This window comes from Hippopotamus amphibius, chromosome 5, assembly GCF_030028045.1.
Source record: "Hippopotamus amphibius kiboko isolate mHipAmp2 chromosome 5, mHipAmp2.hap2, whole genome shotgun sequence".
In the NCBI taxonomy this organism is placed as follows: domain Eukaryota; kingdom Metazoa; phylum Chordata; class Mammalia; order Artiodactyla; family Hippopotamidae; genus Hippopotamus; species Hippopotamus amphibius.
Window position 1 is genome coordinate 69,249,856 of NC_080190.1, and position 24,065 is coordinate 69,273,920.

A 24,065-nucleotide genomic window follows, 5' to 3' on the forward strand; every position below is an offset into this window, starting at 1 on the left:
AGAGATTTAATTTTATTTACACAGGTACCTCACATTTAAGTTTTGTAGATAATGTCCTGTCATCCCAAACAGATCATACTTTCTAGTTCAGGGATTGTGGCTTGTATTTGTATCACCAGTGTTTAAACCAATAAGGATTTAATGTCTATTTTTGTTATTGATATTTGTGATGATAGTGGTTCTTTTTTGGTGTGTGAAGTGAAAATGGGTTAATCCATTTTCTGAATTAAGAAAGGGAAGGAAATGTTTATTAAACATCAACCAGGAACTATTACAGGTATGTTACCTAAGTAATTTTAATCCTTTACATTAGTGCTTTTAAATATTTCATGTACCTATGAACAACCTGAGGATCTTGTTAAAATGCAGATTCTGATTCAGTAGGTCTGATATGGGACCTGAAATTCTGCATGTCTAACAATGCAGGTGATACTGATGGGGGTAGTCGCCATATGACACTTTGAGCAACAAGGTTTTACACAATTCTATGAGGTAGTGTAATATGATGATAGTTCCACTGATGATAAACAGTCGCGGTTTAGCATGTATCATCTACTGGAACAAAAGTTCTATAGGGTGGTAAGACACAAAGTAGAGTCTTACACAAAATAGTAAAAAAACAAAATAAAATTTTAAAAAATTAAAAAATACGAAAAAAAAAGTTGGGGAATAATAAAATAATAGAGCTACGAAGAAAAGAAAAACATAGTAAATGTAGGTTAGACCTGAAGAGTAAAGTGATTGAGGACCTCTAAAATTCTCCTTTTCTGCTCAGCTAAACTCTAGCTAGGATGGATTTTGTTACATTAAGACAGTATTGTGACTTGGAAGACATTTATCTTTTCTTTAAATCCACGGCACCTGCTGTCAATAGGATGCTTAAAATCAGCAGTTTTCTTCATGTTTTCAGTGGTTACTCTATCTGGTGCAAGTGACCTTTTGATAATTACTTAAAAGGTTTATCAGTCAAGTTTCAAATGCCTGATTTAGGAAAGTCATATTTCTGCTCTAGAAGCGCTCAGGTTGAACTGTCAGAAAAGCACTTTCCTCTCGGTTCTGTTGATTGTAACGCTGCTCCATTCTTAAAGCTCGCCACAGGAAGAGCTGCTCAAGCTCGAAGTCACTACATTTTTCAGCTCTAAACACAGCAGATTTCAAGAACTCAGCTCTGGAAACATCTTTCCCAGAAATAGCAAGGCTGCTATGCTAAGTCCAATAAGGCCAATTACCCTAACAATTCTAAGGCTACTGCCTTGAAAGTGCTTGAACAAAGATATTGCTTTGATCACTGAGCTGAAGAACTGCCCTAGTCTACCCAGGTTAAGAATTAAAATGCTGTGCTACTGTTGCAGGAAGGGGAATGCTTCAGGGCCCAAGAGTGGGCTCTTGTCTAACACTTGGAAATGAATTGTCCAAGGAGACACACATGCTGACAAAACTGGAGACTTTATTGGGAAGGGAACCCAGGAGAACTGCTCTGCCACATGGCTCTGCAGTCTCAGGTTTATGGTGATGGGATTAGTTTTCAGGTTCTTTCTGGCCAATCATTTATACTCAGGGTCCTTTCTGGTGGCACGCACATAGCTCCACCAAGATGGAATCCAGAGAGGATTCTGGGAGGTTGGTAAGACATGTGGACTGGTGTCTGCTCTCTCATTTTGACCTTTCCTATATTCTTCTGTTTGGTGGTGGCTTGTTAGTTCCATGTTCTTTACCAGCATCTTCTGTTGTAAAATAACTCATGCAAATTGTTACTGTCTTTGCCTGGCCAGGGCTGGCAGTTTCAGTCAGGGTTTCCCCTAACACTACTACAGAGTAGGCAGTGAGGAACTGATTGTCTTAAGGTAATGAGACTATGGGTGTGGTCCTACCCTTAGGGGATAATCTGTAAGAAAGAGTGTGTTATCCAATGTAAAGACAATATCTATGATTGACTTCCTGAGAGGGTGGTTATTACTCCTAGTGCTGGGTGGGGAGGGTGATTTTGTGATATGCTCCGAGGGCTGATTTACACCTTTTATTCTTTCAGTACAGTGAAAGGATCTTAGAGAAGCACCTGAGAACTTGGTATTCCATTTTTTTTTCTGCTTTGCAGAGAATATTAACCTTTTTATCGGTTTTAATAACATCATAGAGAAGACCCTATTCTTAAAAGGAAGTGGAAGGGGTCACAAAAATTTGCCTTGAATTTATCTCACATAAACGTAGTAAGAAAAGTCTTACTTTCACTGGTGGTTTTTCCAAAGTTAATGAATGAAACCATTATATGAGCTGGGTTTTGTGTTATCAAATATTTTGTCTTTGCATTAAAAGTTATTGAACCTTGAATGTAAGTGAATCCCATGACCTTTGACACAAAGATGTAGTCTGGTCTTTGTCACTGTGGTCTCATTCCTATTCTCCCTTACTGTTGTGTGTCATTAGTTTCTGCACTTTAAGTTAATGATCAGGTTTCATACAGGAGCTGATTGCTACATATTCTTATGTGTTGCAAACTTGTTTTTATAACCATTTGTCAAATCGAAGAAACCACTCATGTTATTTGAAAAGTGAAAACAATTTCTATAAAAAAAAATTACCAAATTCAACCAAACAAGACATCCATAATTTAAAATTCTATGTAAATCTTTTTTTTTTTTTTTGGTAAAAATTGTGTTCCATATAAATGCTTCACTTCTAATTTAATCTTGGGCTTTTGCAGCTCATAATTTTTCTCCCCCAAATTGTATCTTCTGTATTTTTATTTCCATCATTGGAACCACCATTAACTGAGTAACTCAAGCCAGAGACTTGGGAACTATCTTGACTCCTTCTTAATTCTCATCCCTCACAGTCAACTGGTCATAATTCTGTGAATTTTGCATGTAAATTTTCCCTCAAATCTTGCCTTCCCTGCAACTATAGCCTTAGCTAACTATGAAGAAATTTAGACCACGCCCTCCCATTCCTCACCAGGAGGGCTGAAAATGAGTCTAGAAAATAGAAGGAAACATAATGTCTTTTATGTCAAGAAAACTCAGTCATCAAAGAAATTTTGCTTGGTCCGCATCATGGAGAGCATGCAGTTCTTCCCAATCCTTTATATGAAATGACATTAGCTCTTCAAATAGACCCTGCTAGCTGCTAAAAGCCATTGCATGTTTGTCACCTGTATTTCCCCAGAGAGAATTTCCTCCTGTTCATAGTTTGTGGCCTACTACTTGATCTAATTTGCGTAGGTCCAACTCCCAGGAAGCAGTAGCACTTTATTCCTGAATTCTGTACATAGCCCAGTGTATTCAAGTCTGTAATTAAAAACCACAGCCTTATTTATCTTTTACTCTGCATGCTATGGTCAAGCCTGCTAAGCACAAAATAAACAGCACTTTGAAATTAAGAATTTCAGGTTTGTACACAACAAAGAGTGGCTATTTTCCAGTGTATAGTATCATTATATCTTCCTAGGGTAATGTCTATCAACTAACTCATTTGTAGCTGAGAATTCAGATTGTTTTTTTGTTTGTTTTACTTAAGAAGCATACTCACAAAGAGAATTCTCCTGAATGTAGGCCATTGCTTTTTCAATGTGTAATTATTACAATAAGTAGTGCATCACTGTGGTACTTCACATGCACCAGTGAATATGCTTCAGCAATTAAGGACTCCAGTCCCAGAGAGTAAAGTAAACATCTAGAACTTTTACAATTTATTGTGACCAAGAAGTAGTCTTCTCCAATATAGTAGTAAATTTTAAATAATATTGTTTATAATTATTTGATGGGGAAACATGATTAATTTTTCTTCTATTTCCAGAATGAAAATGACTTTCTCCTCAAACCCTCACTATTAATATCTTTCAAAAATCAGGAATTTTGGGGGGCATAATAATACCTTAAGTTTATATAGTTTATTTATGTTTTCAAATCACTGCTAATGTACTTTACTATTTAGTTCTAAATAATTCGATCAGCTAGATATTGTATTTCAAATTTGACAGATTAAAGAAAAAGGATGCAAAAATTGAATTGCCCAAACTATACACAAAGCTTTTAATTTGAGAAAGGCAACTCTAATTCATTCTCAGGGAATTTTGTTTCTCTCTCTGTCTCTCCCTCCCTTGAGAAGATTTTTATAAAATAGTAGCTGAGAAAAATTTAATAATATTCCCTTTTGTTGGTAGCATCTGACTTTTTTTTTTTATTATAGTCGATTTACAGTATTATATTAGTTTCGGGTGTACAGCATAGTGATTCAATATTTTAGAGACTATACTCCATTTAAAGTTAGTACAAAATAGTGGCTGTGTTTCCTGTACTATACAATATATCCTTGTTGCTTATCTATTTTAAACATAATAATTTGTATCTCTCAATCCCATACCCCTATTTTGCCCCTCCCCTCTTCCCTCTTCCCACTGGCATCCATTAGTTTGTTTTCTGTAACTGTGAATCTGTTTTTTTGTTTACATTTTTGGCTTTATTTTATTTTTTTTAGATTCCACATATAATTGATAATATACAGTATTTATCTTTCTCTAACTTATTTCACTAAGCAGAATACTCTCTAGGTCCATCGTGTTGGTGCAAATGGCAGAATTTCATTGTTTTTAATGGCTTAGTAATATTCTATTGCATATATACACCTCATCTTCTTTATCTACTTATCTGTTGATGAACAGTTGGGTTACTTCTATAATTTGGCCACTGTAAATAATGCTGCTATGAACATTTGGGTGCACATATCTTTTAGAGTTAGTATTTTCATATCTTTTTAATATATACCCAGGAGTGGAATTGCTGGGTGATATGGTAATTCTATTTTTAGATTTCTGAGGAACCTCCATAATGTTTTTCAAAATGACCACAGCAATTTATATTCCCATCAACAGTGTACAAGTATCCCCTTTTCTCCACATCCTCTCTAACATTTGTTGTTTGTGGTCTTTTTGATGATAGCTGTTTTGACATGTGTGAGGTCATATCTCCTGTGGTTTTGATTTGCATTTTCCTAATAATTATCATGTTGAACATCTTTTCCTGTACCTGTTAACCATCTCTGTATGTCTTCTTTGGAAAGATGTCTATACAGGTCTTCTGCCAATTTTTTAATCAAGTTGTTTTCTTGATGCAGAGTTGTATGAGCTCTTTGTGTATTTTGGATGTTAATCCCTCATCGGTCATATCATTTGCAAATATTTTCTCCCATTCCATAGCTTGTCTTTTCATTTTGTCAATGGTTTCTTGGCTATGCAAAAGCTTATAAGTTCAATTAGGACCCATTTGCTTACTTTTTCTTTTATTTCTTTGCCTTAGGAGACAGATCAAAAAAAAAAAAATTAGCACTGTGTATGTCAAAGAGTGTTATGCTTGTGTTCTTTTCTAGGGGTTTTATGGTTTCAGGTCTTACATTTAGGTCTTGAATCCATTTTGAGTTTATTTTTGTATATGGTGTGAGAAAATATTTTAGTATTATTGTTTTACAGGTAACTGTCCAATTTTCCCATCACCACTTGTTGAAGAGACTGTCTTTTCTCCATTATATATTCTTGCATCCTTTGTCATAGATTAATTGACCATAGGTGCATGAGTTTATTTCTGGACTCTATTCTGTTCCATTGATCTATGTGTCTGTTTTTGTGCCAGTACCATACTGTTTTGATTACTGTAGCTTTGTAGTATTGTCTGAAGTCAGGGAGCATGATACCTCTAGCTTTGTCCTTTTTTCTCAAGATTGTTTTGGCAATTCAGGGTCTTTTTTGGGTCCATATAAATGTTTGGATTATTTGTTTTAGTTCTGTAAAAAATGTCATGGTTTTTTGATAGGGATTTTATTAAATCTGTAGATTGCTTTGGGCAGTATGGAAACTTTAACAATATGAATTCTTCCAATCTGAGAACATGAACTACCTTTCCATTTTCTGGTATCATCTTCAATTTCCTTCATCTATAGTTTTCAGAGCATAGATCTTTCACCTCCTTGGTTAAGTTTATTCTTAGGTATTTTATTCTTTTTGATGTGAATTTAATCAGAACTTTTTGTTTTGTTTTGTTTTGTTTTTCTTTCTGATAGTTCATTATTAGTATATTCTAACTACTTAATTTTGTTTTTACTTTTCCATCTAAACATTGGTAATAAAAGGCTTTACTTTTATTGTCTCAGGGCAATTTGAATAGATTATAGAACACTCCCTTACTTATGCTGACTATGTGGTAAAGTTGCTACAGTGTTTCTAAATTGACTTGCCATCTTGGATTCCTTCTTATCTTCCTGTTCTGACCTCTAGCTGACAAAGTTGTATAACTCAAATCTCAAGAATTAGCAAAATGGCACATCTCTGAGTATGGCAATTCAATAGGGAAAATGCCTTTTTAATGTTTACCTTTCTCTATTCCTAGTTTCTCTAACATTGAGCATTAGATATATAAATAGGCAAATCCTGGTGATCCAATCCATTGGCCAATGTTCGTTAGCTTAGAATGGCCCTTGAAATATCTTAATATGAAGATTTAATCAACACTTTTTCTTTTGAATACAAACCTTATCAGCGCCCCAATTTTTTCCCCATAATTCCAGAGTTTAATTATAAGAAAACCAATATGGACATTTTTTTAAAAATCTTTTTTGTGCTAGTATAAGAGTTCCTTGTAGGGATGGACTTATTCACTTGGGAAGAGGCTTTATTAAATATGTAGGCCTGCCAAGTAGAAGGAACCATAGACTAGAGCCCTGGTTACATGGGAAGGGGATTCTACTAAACACTCTCCATGTTCCCTGGGAAGATAACATTAAAACATTAAAATTCCTGTTTTTCAGTGAAATGAGGGGTGTGGATCATACATTTATCAAATGAACTCAAAGTTCACTCTAATGACCATCCCATTACATAGTGAGATAAACACTCAAGAGGAAAAAGACCTTGTTTTATGAGGGTATATCACAAGAAACCTGACCTAGATTTGATAAAGCTATCCTGAGGAAGTGATTCTTGATGTGAGCTCTATTAGATGAGTTAGATTTACCTAGAAGGAGGTAGAAAGTTAGGGGGACTGATGGTAAATGATGCTAGAGAAATAAACAGGTGTCAAATATTTCAGGGCTTTAGGCCAAGTTAGGTACTTTTGCATTTATCCTAAGATAAAAAGGCAGATGGGAGCTTCATGAGATTTGTAATTTGGGAACGTTAGTTTGTAGAGAGTGACTTGGACCAGGATTAAAGCTACTTCAGTTATTCCATTGGGAGATAATGGTACTGTCGAGTGGGCTTATTGCAGTGGACATAGTATCCAAAAAGCCAAAATATTAGGTCAAGGACATTAAGGAAATTTCTCTTCTGGGAACCCATTAGAGGGAGAAAGAGTGAAAACAAAAGCAATGAGAAAAGGAGACAGAACGAGTTATCCTTGACTATTTTAATCCAATTTATATCCTATACCCTATGTATATATCTCTTAACACATCTTGGAAGCTCAGGGAAAATACTGCTTTATATAATTTGGGTTTTATATACTTGTTAGCCTTCATTAAATATTTGTGCATGGCTTTTCTCCCTTAACCACCTTAAAATTTTTCTGAGTTTGCCCTGTCTAATGTTTCTTCACTTTAGGTAAATAGTAGGTAAACAGCAAATATTCTTTGACAATTAAGAAAGTTAAATCTCCTAATGTTGCATGAACTCTTTTTAGTTCACTGTTTTAGAAAAGACCAAGTTGAATCTTCAGAAATTCCAAGTATGTGGAGAGAATGTCTAATCCCAAGCATGCAGACATTGCAAATATATGCTTTTTGTTTTTTCATTTTAAATTTTGCCAATCTCTTATTTTAAAACACATTTTGGCAATTAGTGAATAGCTTGTGTATTGCCTTTATATGGAATTGGATTAGTGTATTAAAAGGAACTTTGTAGATATTTCTGACTTAAAATTCCTTTTTTAAAGAAAGGGAATTTATTAATTTGGCAAAGATATGAAGTTCACTTTTAATTTCTCCACTTGAACCCATATAATTTGGAAGACTGTACATATTTCTTCTACTCCAAGTTCTAAACTTATTAAATATGAGTTACAGATTAAAATGGATCCAAAAATCTGCTTCTGTTTTCATCATTAGAAATTGTTTTCCATATTGGTTTCAGAATTTGTTTTTCCTTTTTAAAGCAAATTTTCACTTATTTTAGTTTTATATTACAGGTCAATCTCAAAAGCATAGTATTTCTGTAGTTTCAGTTTTCCTTAAATTCATGTTTGTTCGACAAAGAGACATTTTTATAACTAACATACCAAAATGATTTTTGAGCCTATCAAAATTGTAAATTCTGTGTGTCTGTGTGTTTATGTATATAGTGTTTAAATTCCCAAAGTATTCTTTGTATTTTTTCCCAAACTATCTCCATGGAAGTAAACATTCATAAAATGTCTAACTGTGTGCTAGGTGAGTATTAGTTGTTTTATTTAGTTAACCTAATTAAATTCTAGCTGCAACCTTTGTAATAAGCATTTTTTATAACCATTACAGATAAGGGATTGAGGCTCAGAGAGTAAGAAATTTGTCTAAAATCACACAAAACTAATAAATAATAGAGCTGGATTAAGATGGATCATACCCCAAATTCCAACTTCATTTGTCTGTAAAACCTACCTATTGTCATGCCAAATAATTCATTTGGTATTCTTTTCCTCACTCACTTGCTTATTTGATTTAATACGTTATCCTGTCTTGATAATTAGTATAGAGAACAAGAAAGTAGTAGTTTGATTTTCACATAAAATAATTGCCTTTTACAGACCTTCTAGGGAGCATTATATTTTCCGAAATCTAAATAGTCCTAGATTGAATTTTCCTCTTTTTCTCTAGCAGTACAGGTTAAGAGATATGAAAGTTTATACTAGAATATATATAAAAGAAATGTATAGACTTTCGTAGAATGCCATATACTTCCAGAAATCAGCTTCGCCCCCTTCCCTTTATAAAAATTATTTTTCACCCCTAGAGTAGGTTATCTCATTTTTTTATATGTATCCAAAGGCAAGTTAGAGCCTCATGAGGAGATTTATGTGAGTAATCCTATCATGCATGGATCAACCCTTCATGGAATAAGGAGATTATAACACTGTTAGGCCAAAGCTGAATGCAATCTAATCGTTTATGAATTTATGAGGGTCCATGACAGGTTATGTCTCCTCACCACTACCCCTCCCCAACCTCAAAATGCTTTTATCATTTAACATAAAGATGTGGCTATGGAGATTCTTGATGACAAATATCACATGCTTACTTTTAAAATGTAATGATAGTTTCCCATAAATGAGAGAAGACAAAAAAAGAAAAGGTTATCAAAACTAAGGAAATGTGGAAAAACCAACATAGAAAGTGAGAAATGTTCGGTAGTAGAATACTGTTTAAGCAACTAAGAAAAGAATGCACAAGATTGGAGCACTGAATTTGATGTTATTACCATGGTTGCTACAATTCCAAAATTATTACAGTGTTACCAGTTTAAGTGGATGTCGTATAAATTCCCCTCACATACTAGCTTAGATGTATTTGAGGTATCATATATCTAGTTATTTTAATTTTCTCTACACGCCATGACACTGAGGTAATCAGACCTATAGGTGCTTACACATAACTCATCTTTTTAATCCACAAAGTGCTTTTGTTATATTAACTAAGATGTTTAAGATTATTTGTATCAATGCCAATATTGAAGTATCTCTGAGGAAAATTAAATTACGTGGATTTATTTTCACTTTTAAAGTAACTGTTTTCAGGAATCTTTTAAAAGAAGTATATCCATCAGCTGATAACATTAAATCTGTGTGTTCAAATCTGAAGGAACCTGAGCAGGATCAGCTAATTCAACCACTGCCCCCTACCCCCACCCCAGTGCACACTTGCCTATAACTTCTCGTGAAATGAGTCCTGGGAGAGTTAATAGGACTCTTTTGTGTACATAAAATCAGTTTGAAGCAAAGTAAAACTGTAACTTGAGCCTCTTGTCTTATAGTCTAGAGTTCCCTGTATACCTTTGCATAAGTTATTCGATCTCTTTGTGCCTCCATTGTCTTACCAGTAAAATGGGAATACTGGTGGAACTTTCTTCTTTCTATTCAAAACATTAATTCAAAGGAACTATTTAGAAACTGTGTCTGGAAAGTGGAGAAACTGGGACCTTTGTATATTGCTGGTTGGAATCTAAAATGGTGTAGGCACTGTGGAAAACAGTATGACATTTCCTAAAAAAAAACTGAACTTGGAATTACCACATGACCCAAAAATTTCATTTGTGGTATATAAACAAAACATTTGAAAGCCAGGACTCAATGAGATATTCGTACACCAATGTTTTTAGGCACGTTATTCACAGTAGGCAAAAGTTGAAAGCAACCTAAATATCCATCAACAGATAAATGGACAAGCAAAATATATGTATGCGTAGTGGAATATTATTCAGCTTTACAAAGAAATAAAATTTTGACATATGCTACAACATTATTCTACATGAAAAAGCCACACACAAAAGGTCAAATGTTGTATGATTCTGATTCTGTGAGGTATCTAGAATAGTCAAATTTATAGAGACAGAAAGTAGAATGGTGGTTACTGTGGCTGAAGAGAGGAGAGAATAAGAAGTTTTTGTTTGATGGATACACAGTTTCTTTTGGGGGAGATGAAAAAGTTCTGGAGATGAGTAGTGATACTTGTTGTATGATAATGTAAGTATATTTTATGCCACAGAATTTTAAACTTATAAATGGTTAAAATGGTCAAATTTATGTTATATGCATTTTAACACAAACACTATTTTTTTTTCCTTCAGTGAGACTTCTTTGGTTTTCAGGATCATAGACTCACTCATGGCATCCTAAATTATTACAGGACTGTAATAATTTTTTGTAATAATTTTGCATTTGTAATAATTTTGTGTTTGTAGCAAGGAGAATGGCCTGGAGCAAATACGGACTGGAATTAGGAAACTATTCGGAAGGCTGTTAAAATAGTACTATTAAAATATAAGGCCCTAAAGTTAAAGATACTGTTTCAAAGGTGAGCTGACTGATTAGGTGATTCACAGGGTCAAAGGTGTTTTCCAACGTGTACACATCTCAACCATAACCTAAAGAAAGATGCCTCAGAAAGCAACATCATTCACTTCAGATTTGTTATCTTTAGTTACGCATGAAGAGGATTTAAGAATAGTCTTTTATTTCCCCGAACTCTAGATGTGTATTGGATTCGCCAAATGTTCGTTTGGGGTTTTTCCATAACATCTTATGGAAAAAACACGAATGAACTTTTTGGCCAACTCAGTAGCTATAATGTTAAGAGTATGACACTGGGATGAAGATTTCTTCTGCCTTAAAGGGGGGTTTGCACATCTTCTGAGTTTTGTCTGCTTTTAGATTTAAGCTAATTATCAGGAGAGTCAAATAGGATAAATTTTCTCATCGTGTGCAATGTTGAATCAGATAAATTGGATCAGCTGCAGAACTGGAAATGTTCGTACAAAATATAGCCTGCCTTATATTTATGATTCCATATCACCACTGAGGGATCTGCATGAGTACTTTAAAAGTATGCATGGAGTGTGAAGGCATACTGTCAGCACAACCACATGTGTACAGTTGCTCAACTGCAGGGACAACGAAACACTAGAGAGCAGAGCCTCTGCAGTGTACACAAACATACATAAGTTAGTAGGTTAATAAAACTCTAAAACTAAAGTCCAGGGATACTGCAGAGTTGTTATTTCTAAAGGTAGTGTGTTTCCTTGAAATTCAATATGTTCCTCTTTCATAAAAAAAGAAATAAGAGAATATCAACATAATATTTTTAAGCAACTAATTTCTCTCCCACTGTACCTCCAATTATTTGTTGAAAGCCATGTAGGTAAGGTGCAGCCTTTAGATTACTGAGTAGGAAAAAAATTCTTTTTATTGTTGTCATTATATTTTGGTGAAAGCTGAACCTTGTATCTAATATTCTGCTACATCAGTGATTCCTGTTTTCCAAATTCAAAAGCCATTTTTAGTTCTCATTCTTCTTAACATTCCTATGGCATTGGACCTTTTGAAAGGATTTTCTTCCTCATCTTGATGCTTCAATAACTTACTTTTCTACCTCCTTTATGATTCCTTCTCTCAGCTTAATCGCTTCCTCTGTATCCGTTCCTCATCTATATATTGGTCCTCTATATTGGGACACAAAGGTGTGTTCTTTCCTTCCTCTTTCCATTGTCTTCTTTGATTTTCTTGCAACTCTATTACTATCTCCTCTGCCCCAGGAGGTGGAGTTAGGCTGCACCTTGCTTCTAGGTCTTCATTGCACATGTTATTGCCTTTTCTTAAATGGATATCATCTTATACTAATTTCCACTTATTTTTCAGATTTTAGTCCTTTGAAACATCTTTCCTTACGGAGCTGAGTACCTCTACCATGTGTTGTAGGCCATCTTCTGCTTGCCTTTACAATAGCCCCTACATTATAGCACTTGTATATCACAGTGGTTCTCAAGCTGGGAGCCCCAGACCAGTAGCATCACCATCACCTGGGAATTTGTTAGACATGCAAATTCTCAGGCTCCAAAGCACATCAACTGAATTAGAAACTCTCAGGTGTAGCTCAGGTATCTGTTTTAACAAGCCATCCAAGGGGATTCTGATATAGGCTAAAGTTTGAGAATCACTGGTATGTTGCGGTTGCCTAGCTTTTGGCTTATTTCCCTTCTATACTATGGGCTGTTTTAGAAATTGTTATGGAATCCTTTTCATTGTGATGTCCTTAGTATTCCACGTAGAATCTGATAGCACCAATTTATTTCAATGCATGAACAAATAAATGAGTAAATGAATGACAACTTTTTTATGAACTCCAATTTCACATCTGTGATTGGCCACTATGTAATTTGTAGGGAGAGCCAAGAGTCACTCCAAAGTCAACTTCTGTTGGCTTCTAACACTCTTAGGAAAGTTGATGTCTCATACTCTTCATCAACAGTGTCCTCCAAAACAGCTTCACACATCTGCTTCTACAACCCTGACTGACTTGTTAACTCTAATCTCTCATTTTCTATCAATACTATAATCATTCTCTTCATTAATCATGGAAAAACCTTAGTAATCATCTTTCTTTAAAGAATAACTTCATTTATTCTGAGTATATGACTAAACATATTCACTGTAGAAAGTCTGAAAAATTCAGTTACGCTCACAAAATCAAATAAAAAGCACTGGAAATTCCACCACTTTGAGAGAACCATTGTTATTCGTTGCATGGATTTGTCTACCTTTTAGTTCTAGCGTGTTTGCTAGAAGCAGCATTCTGTGAAGCCTGATGTGTTTGTAATCTGTGGTTACTCTGCTTTTGTGGATATGTTTCCCTGTCTCTAATCATTGTTTTGCACAGATTTGTTAATGTCTGAATATTCTTGGCAATAACTGATCTAGCATATCCTCCTTTAAGTTATCGAAAGTCCTGTCAAAACTTTTTCAGTACCTCCACCACTGCAGTCCAAACTCTTTCTTACTCCTGCAACCTATTACAGTAGTCTCCTCTGCCAAATCAAATTTTCTAAAGTGTAGTTCTGAGCAAATCAATCAAAAGTCTAAATGACTCTACAGTACCTTCCAAATATGGTCACAGTCCTGAGCAGGACAGTCAAAGACTCCTTATGCATACCCAGGCTCTAGGTGAGACAGCTCGCCATTCTCACAGCATTTCCCCTGTTTTCTCACCTTTGGAATATTGCCGCTTCTGTGTCCCAAAATACTTTCCCACACATGACGTCTACTTCAGTGTGAGGCCTTGCTGAAACTGCAAACTTCCTACCCTCACTACCGTTCCACTCCATATCCCCCTTCTCTGCTCTGTTTTTCTTCTTAGTTCTTACAACCATCGAAGAGACCATATATTTTACTTATTTAACTTGCTAATTGCCTGTCTTCCCAACTGGAATGTAAGCCCCATGAAGACAATGTTTTTTGCTTGTGTCTTGTTCATTGCTGTATCCCTAAAACCAAGAAGCGTGCTTTATACATTTAAACAAACAAACAAAAACACTCAGAATATATTTGAAATATTTAACGATGAGTGAATGCACAAACAAATGATGTGATAAACAATGAATATCTACTGGTAAAATTGTTCAAGTCCTCAAGGAAGTCAAAGCTTTTATTCCCGTGATTTGCACATTAATGGACATTCACTACCCAGTTGTGCAAGGTGAATCCAAATGACCAGTTAAACATTATTCTTTCCTGAAACTTTTTCTTAGAACTTCTGCTGAGAGTGATCTCTCTACTCTCTAAGGACTGTCAGTCATTTTTGTAATTACAGCATGTATTGCATCCTGAACTGAGCTGGAGTTATTTGATGTCCTTCCCATTGAGTAATATACAAGCTCCTTACAGGCAGATACCAATTATCTTTGTATCTCTTGCAGTTTTTAGTGCATTGATGCTCAATAAACAGTTCTAAAATTAATTAAATTATTACCAAAAATAAAATTAAACTATTACCATAACAAAGAAGCAGTTATACACATCAGGGCATAAACATATCTAATTTTTTTTTAAAGAATACCTGTCATATGCACAATGGTAACTATTCTGAAATAAATCACTATGTGAACATTCTACATTTTTACAGGTTATTAATGCTGCACTCGCTTTGGCTGCAAGACCCAAAAGTCAAGTGGTCCAAAAAACCATGGAAATGTACAAGCGCACGTGGGAGAATCATATCCACGTCCTTACTGAAGCTGTAGACGATATTACAAGCATTGACGACTTCCTTGCTGTATCTGGTAGGTTTTCATCTTTTAATTTCTGCATTTGCTATTGTCATTTTCTGAAATAGGATGATACTGAATATAATTAATTTTTTGAAATATTATGAGGCCTTTTTGTAATAATAGGCTTTCTGAAGCAAAGTGCTGCGACATATGATCTACTTTAGGATTATGAGCCTCATGCCTTGTAATCCATACACCTCAACAATTTACAGTGTCTCTAAAACAAATTCCTATTCATGGGCAAAGCATAATTGAAAATAGTAGGTGGAAATTTTAGGCATTTCCTGGCTTTTCAAATAAATCATCATCCCCCTCCCCGTTAACACAGTTATATCTCTTGATTTTCCTCCACTTTTTCCCAACCAAATTTTTCTCCACCAAGAAAAACATATGTATATTAATGGGAAAACTCTTCATTGATTTGAGATACAATATGTACTTCAACTAACAGTATATGTATTTGAATGGTGGTAATCTAAAGAATAGAATATACAAGACTAAACATGTAACTGCATCAATAACAGACAGACTTGAGATTCTATATCAAACTCAGATGATGCTCTCATCACATATTAGAATAGCATTCCACCAGATTGTGAAATTACTCTCATAAAGCCATATCCTCAGAAGCATAACTTGGGTTTTGATTATACTGTTGTAACAGCAAAAAACTAAATACTTTAAAAATTTTTTTATTCTCTTAAAAATTAAGACTCTCACTAAAATAAATTACATTTTTTTCTGAGAGAGCTTTTCTTGGAATGTGATGATTGTTTTTAATAAAATGCAATTTCTCATTAATTTCTAACCTTGTTTTATCTTTTTTAAAGTTTCCTGATTGTATTTTATCTACCCTATTGATTTAATTCCTTTCATATATGTATACTTTCTCACTGTGAACAATATCCTGAAACCTGGTGTATTTTCATAATACACTAATGAAAAGAAAATATTTGCTAATTAACTACTTTAAAATTATTTTTTATTTAGAGCTCAACCTTTGAAAATAATAGAGAATGAACAGGAGAAATATTAATGTCCCTTGATACCACTATTCAGAAATAACTATTGATATGTGATTTATTTCCATCCAGCATATATCTATATATATAATATATATATATGTTTTCAAATAATTTTGTCATTATGTATTGCCTTTTTACAGGTAATAGTTGGCTGAATTTTCCTACATTATTATATTTTCTTCAAAAAATCATTAATTTATCTGTTCTCCTTTCATGAGCATTTAGATAAATTTCAACTACTGTACATGATGCTATGTGAAGCATATTTGCATCTATTTGCTAACTTCTTAGTAGACTTTGCAATGTGAAACCAATCAACATATTATGTTGGGTCAGTCTTTTGTAATTTAGTTGTTAAATGCCAGATTTTGATTTTCAGTTGGTTCTTTTGGTTACAAGGCAAACAAACCTGCTTATACTAGTCGATGTAAAGGCAGTTTATTATAATTAAGCTGATGGCACAGTAGGGAAAATCTCTGAACATGTAAGAACAGGAGCCATAACTGGCCAGGCCTTCTGTGATTAGAGCTGTGGGGAGCCTGGGATCTCAGCAATTGTGTGGGTCCTCAGAGCAGGTGCCCATGGTTTTCCTTTTAGTACTGGATTAGCCTGATCTAGAACCTCTGAATCTGTTACTTTTCTGTGAAAAACTATAGTGCTTAATAATGTTTTACCTGCATGTGACAGAAAACTCATAAGAAAATTGCTTAAATAACAAAAACCTTTAATTATCTCATGTAACTAGATGTTTAAGGTAGTTGATTCTCGACTTATCGGCCGTAATACACCAGAGAACTTGGATAGGAATAGTTCCTGTGTGTGGGGAGGAGTATCTCATCACTAACATTTTTTGGAATTGCCAGTACATGGTAATAATAAAAAGTGGATTAATATTTAATGTGTTTCATTATCGTTTTTAAATTCTCTACAAACAGTGCATTTCATTATTTTCTGTACCTGCTGTGGACTGTTCTCACTTTCCTGACCTTTTTTGATTGCCAGTTTGGTTGTGGTTTAAGGTTTATTAATGACCTATGTAGGTATCTCTGGATTTCTATTGACCTTCCCTCATGTTGCATCTCAAAGTGCTACACAGTATCACTTAAAGCAAAAAGGCAGGTTGACTTTTTGGCTTTAACTTACCAAGAAAGAAGGCTTTCCCAGATGCCTTCCATCAGATTTTCTCTAATCATGGATCAGAACTTGGTCTTCTACCTACTCCTGGACCAATTGATGGCAAAAGGAAATGGGATTTCCATGATGGGCTTAGAGTGCTGATAAATGATTAACAACCGACTGGAGCCAGAGAGAGTAGTAGCCCTAATTTGTAATACTTGCTGATTTCTGTGACATAAATACTCCCACACTGGCGGGTTTCCAGCTGCCACTGCGATGTCATTGAACTCTGAATTGGGAAGAGATGCATAAAAATAGCTTTTGTGAGCCGGTATAAACTTATCCTAACAGACCACTGGGCTTAGACCAGTTCATAACTCAACTTTTCTGACTAGTCACTTATATACAAACAAAATCAGAGGTTTTATCAGCAGAAACAAAGGGGAAATGGCTGTTGACTAGAGAAAAAAAGTGTTTGCCCCAAACACTTAGTGGTATTCACTGCTTTCTCAAGTTTCTGTATCTTCATAAACTTACCTTGTGATAGTCTAGCATGAGCTCTAGTATTGTTTCTTGTTACATTATAACTTTCAAACATCTGTTCCCAGAGATAATGGCTTCTCTTCTCTAAATCTTCCTAGTCAAATAAATAAGAAAGAATCTAGCTGGCTCTATACATACTTTTAGTACTGGGACATAAATCCGAAGTCCTAGATCACAGGCCAACCAGTGGATGGATTATCTTTCTTCAGATGGCTAATCATGGTCACAACCTGGCAGCTTTTGTGTGGGACAGATCTTCTTAGAAAAAGTTGCATATGTGATCTGTGGTGAACAACTTCTCTGGTACTACTTTACAATGATCTTTTAGAATATGCCATTTGTATTAACAGACTTCTGGTTCCTCTGTTTGCCAGGCAGAATGACTGACAGGTTAGTTCATAACATATCTTAATTATGAATTACCTTGAGAATATTATATTTTCAATTTTTAAAATATTTATTTAGTTGTGCTGAGTCTTAGTTGTGGTAGATGGGCTCCTTAGTTGCTGCAGGTGAGCTCCTTAGTTGTGGCATGTGAACTCACTTGCAGCATGCACGTGGGATCTAATTCCCTGACCAGGGATCGAACGTGGGCTGCATTGGGAGCTTGGAGTCTTAACCACTGCGCCACCAGGGAAGTCCCCGTTTTAGGTTTTTTTTAAATAAACATTTCATCTTTTTCTTGGACTTTCTTCCAGTAGTTGATAGCAATACTCAATTATTTTGATTTTTTTATAAGAAAAAGAATAGGGGTCCTGAAAAGATTCTTACTTTCTCCTGAGTCAGTTTTAAAAAGTCGAGTTTGATGATTTTGGATTCTCAGAACATCAGCTCTCCACATTAAAATGTAAACAAAAATTAAAGCCTAAAATCAGTGAGAAAATATTCTTGGACTTTATTATTTTATTATTATTAACAAAGGTAGGGATCACATTAGTAAAATGTTTGCCCTACATAATATTTTAATATGATTAGATCATCCAATATTGACTAGTAGCTCTTGGAATAATGGCATTTCTTAATACCAAATGTCTTTTATTTGTTGGATATCCAAGTATAGAAATATCATTAATGATTTTTAAATTATATGTTTATATAATCACCAGTTTCTCATATAAAAGTCAAAATACCAATTTTCAAAAGCCATTTTTGTTTGCTGCTATACCTAGAAAATTCCAAACATAAGTGAAATCAGTCCTTTCTTTAAAATCATAAGGAATATAGATACCTCACAAATGTATTATCTATTTTAAAATTTTATGTGTAAAAATAAAATGAAACAGTGAAGCAAAGTGTTTGGCAAACTAAGTTCTCTGATATGCAGTTGTCCAAAAGAGCCTCTTTTTAGTTTAATGTTATTTATGTAATACTGTCAATATTATCTTACAAGTAATAAGAAAACATCTCCAAAATGCATTGATCCCCAAACATTTTGTCATATCACTGACTACGGGGCTTATCCCCACACCATTCACTGTGTTTTTTGTCACTCTCTGAAAACACATATGACAAAACACCTATCAGAGAGTAGCTGGTCTGAAGATTCTTTGACCACATCAGAGTCTGTGTGTATAGACAAAAGATGTGTCTGTGTGATAAGATTTGAGAAACTCTATCCTTCCAGCTTGCCATGGTGTCTAAATTCCCAGTATTGGTTATCCGTGTGGGAGTAAAAAAATATTTAAGTTTTCTGTTTAAGATGCAGATTTGAAAGAGGAAACATATTAACACGTGAATCATCTTTTTGAACCATTACATTAATTGACTCATAGTGAGCTATAATCCCAAGGAACTGAATTTAGAAGTAAACTTTGAAAGAGGAGGGGATGACTTGGACCATAAGAGCTATTCAACAATTACTAAGAACTGATTAAGTGTGAGGGCTTGTGAAGATATGACCTTTGTTTCACTTATTCTTTCATTCATTCATTAAATATTTATTGCATAATTTTAAGTGCTGAACCCTACAACAGGTACTGGAGATTAAATAATGAGTAAAAGTTAGTGGAAAAGGTAACTTGTACGAGAATTATGACAATGGAGATTGTTGAAGAGAGGGGACCACATGAGCAATGGAGGAAGCCACTGATAATGGTTTGGAATTTTCTAAAAGGGAGATTGACCACTTATTGATTAGAATTAGCACTGTTCTTCCTTCATTGTAAAAGGTTTTCTCATTTTAAAGATAACATCATTTTGATTCTCTGTGAATCATATTATTGGAGGATGCTTAAAGATTTTCTTTATTCCATGTCCTAGAGTTCTCTTTAATGTGCATGTTTATTGCTGTCAGTCCAGTTCAAGCCACTATCTCTTACTTGAATGATCATGTAATCTTTCTATTTGAACCTCCTGCTTCCAGAGTTTTGCTTGAAGATTCTCAATAGGTATTTGCTAAATGAGAAAAAAAAAGTATCTATTCCCCTTCTCAATTCTGCAAGATTAATTTGGGGAGATTTATGTCTTATGCTTTCATTTAATGTGGTCAGCCACGGAATGAATATTTTTTAAAATATTCAAATTATTCAAATAACTTCAGGCATTAATCATCACAATGTTCTGTGACCTTGACTTAGTGACACAAATATAACTCTGATACTGCCATCAAAAATGCACTAACAGAGTCCTCTATGTTCATGAAATTGTAGTGAACATGATCTTTAGCTTCTACAAAGGAAAATGAAAATAGAATAATTTGACAAAAGAAAATGCAAATAAGTTAATACTCCTTCATAAGTTAATACTCAATAAACACATAATAGTAGCAAGATCCATGTTAATTAATTGCACACAAACTAAGCACTATTAAATCTCATATAATGTTTATGGAATAGGTGTTGGGATAAAAATATGACCCATAGTACATATCTATGCAAAGATAAATTATATAATTATAACCAATTATCTATTACCATACATTCTCTTATTTACCTCTTCAACACATACCTACATGAAATTTTAATTGATTAAAGATCAAGATGTGAAATCTATTCCTTTAAAGTTGAGATTTGAAATCATATTCTACAGAAATGAATTTTGATAAAAGTGTGTTGAATATCAACTATGTACAAGGCAGTATGCTGGGAAATGGAGAAGGGTGCAAAGAAGGAAAAGGCACAATGTTTGCTTCTAGGGAATTCAAATGTTGTGCAATTAATGCTGCTGGAATGTCAGGGTATTGAGGGAAGTATCATTAAACAGATACTGGTTGCACTGAATTGTTGAATTGAAACTTTAAGAAACTGAAATAACATCCCAGAAAGAGAGAAAAGCATGTGAAAGTGCATGGTGGGTTTGAGGATAGCAAGTTGTCCAGTATTACAGGAACAGAGGGTACATTTGGACTGGTACTGGACTCAGAAAGTCAACAGGTGACATTATATAAAGCCCTGAACATTTTTGGGAAAACATAAATTGTCTGAAATTTTAAATGGTAGTGTCATCAATACTTCAGAAAACTAACTCCAGATGCTGAAAAACATTCATGTAGAAGTAGATAGTGTAGTACTAAATAATGCTTTAATTGCTCTTAGAAGTGAAAATAAAGTAAGCCCAATATAAAGCAGGTGTTCCCTCACTCTCTCCACCCCTCCTCCAAGAATTAAAACATAAGACTGACACACACATGCAAGACATAACAATGGGAAGGTGAGGTGAGAGCCAGTTTGATGACTTAAACCTAGCTCAGGCTGAAAAACCCAGGTGTGCATTTAGCAAGAAAAAAAGCTACTCATCATCAGAATAGTCCAGTGATGACTTGCAGCCTGGATATTCTATGCCATTGGCTAAAATCAGGAGACAGTCTTGTGGTTGTAGATTTTTCCCTCTGAGTCCTCTGTGGTTACATTTTCATGTGATGGTATATGGCTCAGTCATTGCAGAGACTCCAAAAAAATTATACACACAGCTTTACATAAGTCATGGAATGACAGGGAGAAAGTGTGCATTGAAAAATTATTGAATAAGCTCCCCCAAAGTAATCCATTATTGCTCTATTGCTAATTCTGTTTTGAATTACTGCCTGTACTTACATGAGTGAATAGTAGTTTGGGCATATGAACTGGAATTTAACACGCATCATTCTGTGTACTTACAGGCAAGTTCACCATGCCCTCGTCTGAATGAACAGCAAGTATACAGCAGGACTGTTGTTCAAATATTATGAATTAGATCTTTAGAAAAGCTATAAATAGAAGTTCTTTTTGACTTCGTCAAAATCAATCAGATTAGAGAATTTTTACCAGAACTTTAAGGTAGAGCTGTAGTAATCATCAGTAACCTTACTGATACAATAAATAGTACTAAGGGCTTGCATTTTAAATTTGTATTGAAAGGTAAAAAAGTTCCTAAATTCTGCAGATGTGCTAGTTATGTATTTACAAAGGCTCTGAATGATAAAATAGATCTTTAATAAAGGATTTCCTTAAAATTCTCATTGAGCGTATGAGACTGTCTCAGTGAGTGTATGAACAATTATTAATAGCCATATTATTTGCCATAGTCAGATATATTGACAGAAACTTTTTAACGAAAAGAATCAAAGTGAGTCTCATAATTTCATTTGTACTTTGTTATTTCTGGGCAGTGTTTCAACTCTAAGCACATGCATTTGCAGCATAATATGGATGATTTAAAATCCTAATATGGTGAATCCTGTGGACAATTTTTAGGTCAGGCAAGGGATTAGCTGGAAACTTTATCTTTGTCATACGGTACCCACTCCCCTCCTTGCCACCTGCTAATGAGTCCAAGAGTGCTCTTGAGCATTCTGAAAGACCAAAGACTTCAGCTAGAGATGAAGGATTTTCAGGCAGGAAGGGCACGGTGATCCTTCTCTATACGCCCTTCAAAGGTCTTCCTCTGGACCTGAAGAGAAGCATGCCTCCTGCTACTCAGGTGGGTACAGATACAAGATCTGAAAATGTGAAGTCATGTATCTGAGCTTGCAAATTTGTGTTGGCATAGACTTAGGGACTTTGATAGCATCCCAGGGGATTTTGTAACAAAACAATAAAAACCTCCACTTACAGAGTGCTCCAGAGTCTGTGCTGTGAACAATTTTATACATATTGGAGAAAAGCACCCAATAATTACCTTTTCACAAAGCACATATCATTATCACTAAAATGTCACCATTAAAAGAACTCTTAGACATCAAGATGATGGATTTTATCTCTAGAATCTGTGGAAAGCATAGAAAGAGAAGAGTCTGCTAGGAGGGGGTTAACTATGCTTAGGATTCAAAAGTCTGCCAGATCCTACCAGATCTATGATCTTTGGGAAATAAATTAACCTCTCACTCATTAAATGCCCCCCTCTAAAAATGTTAATAATTATATCATTTTCCTATGGTCTGAATGGCTGTGTCTGCCCAAAATTCATATGTTGAAATACTAATATCCAATGTGAAAATATTAGATGGTGGGGCCTTTGAGAAGTCCTTAAGTCATAACAGTGGAGTCCTAATGAATTAAATTTGTGTTCTCATAGAAGACACCCTACCAAGATCCCTAGCCCCTTCCGCCACTGTGAGGCTACAGTGAAAGGCATAGAACGTGAACCAGGAAGAGAGCTTTTACCAGCATGTGACCATGCTGGTGCCTTGATTTTGGACTTCCCAGTCTCCAGAAGAATGAGAAATGTATTTTGATTGTTTATGAGCTACCAGTCTATGTTATTTTATTATAATAGTCCAAGTAGACTGACACATTTATTCATTTACTTAACAGATATTTACTGAGCATGTATTAAGTGATAGAATGTTTTAAATCCTGGAAATAGAACAGTCAATAAACAGTCAAAACTCCCTACCTTTTTAGAGTATATATTTCTGTATGATTAAAAAATTAAAATAATATATTTAAAATGATTTTAAGAGTGTCTGGGACATAGTAAGTTGCCTATTAAAAGATAACCATTGTTACAAACATCATTGGCAGACCATTGTTAAATTTAAACCAGATATGAAAAAGATAAATCTTTTTAAAGGAGCTATCTTTGCTAAACTTATCTCAAAAGTTAGTACTTTATAGTTTATCAGAATAACTGAAGAATTATCTAAAAATTATGGTGTATAACTATCAGATGTCAAAACAGTAAAAATTTATGATAATGTCAAATATGAGACAAGATGTAGTAAAATGAGAACTCTCATATACTGCTTCTGAGAAAGTAAATTGTTATAATCTCTTTGAAGAACAAAATAACAGTATGTACTATCTGGATTATTTTGCCACAAATATCTTTCTATATTTATTGAAGAAATTTGCCCACATAGTCATAAAGAAGACTTGTATAAGTTTTATCATTATGGATTTTTTTAAATAATAAAACTTCAAAGTAATATAAACCCCATCAGCAGAATGAATAAATGGCAACAAACATGGTAGTTAAAACAAATAAACTTGTTTCACATGTTAATAGAACATCTTTTAAAAAGCAATTTTAAAAAAAATAAAGCAATGTTAAGTAATTGGCAAGTTTTGGGCAATATGAACAGTAGGACTAGGCATAGAGGTCATACATAACAAATACTTAAGAGTGATTAACTCTGGAGAGGGAGGAGTTGGATGGGACTGAAAAAGAGTACCTATGGGACTTTGATATCATTTGTA

The 24,065-nt window shown here is 34.4% G+C and overlaps 1 protein-coding gene across 1 annotated transcript in view; it reads left to right on the forward strand.

The window, feature by feature from the left end:
• CTNNA3 (catenin alpha 3) overlaps positions 1-24,065 on the forward strand; it is a 1,725,716-nt gene that overhangs the window by 1,189,528 nt on the left and 512,123 nt on the right. The window contains exon 11 of the mRNA XM_057737480.1: positions 14,623-14,779. Within this exon, the coding sequence (XP_057593463.1) occupies positions 14,623-14,779 (157 nt within the window). The remainder of the gene's footprint in view (positions 1-14,622; positions 14,780-24,065) is intronic.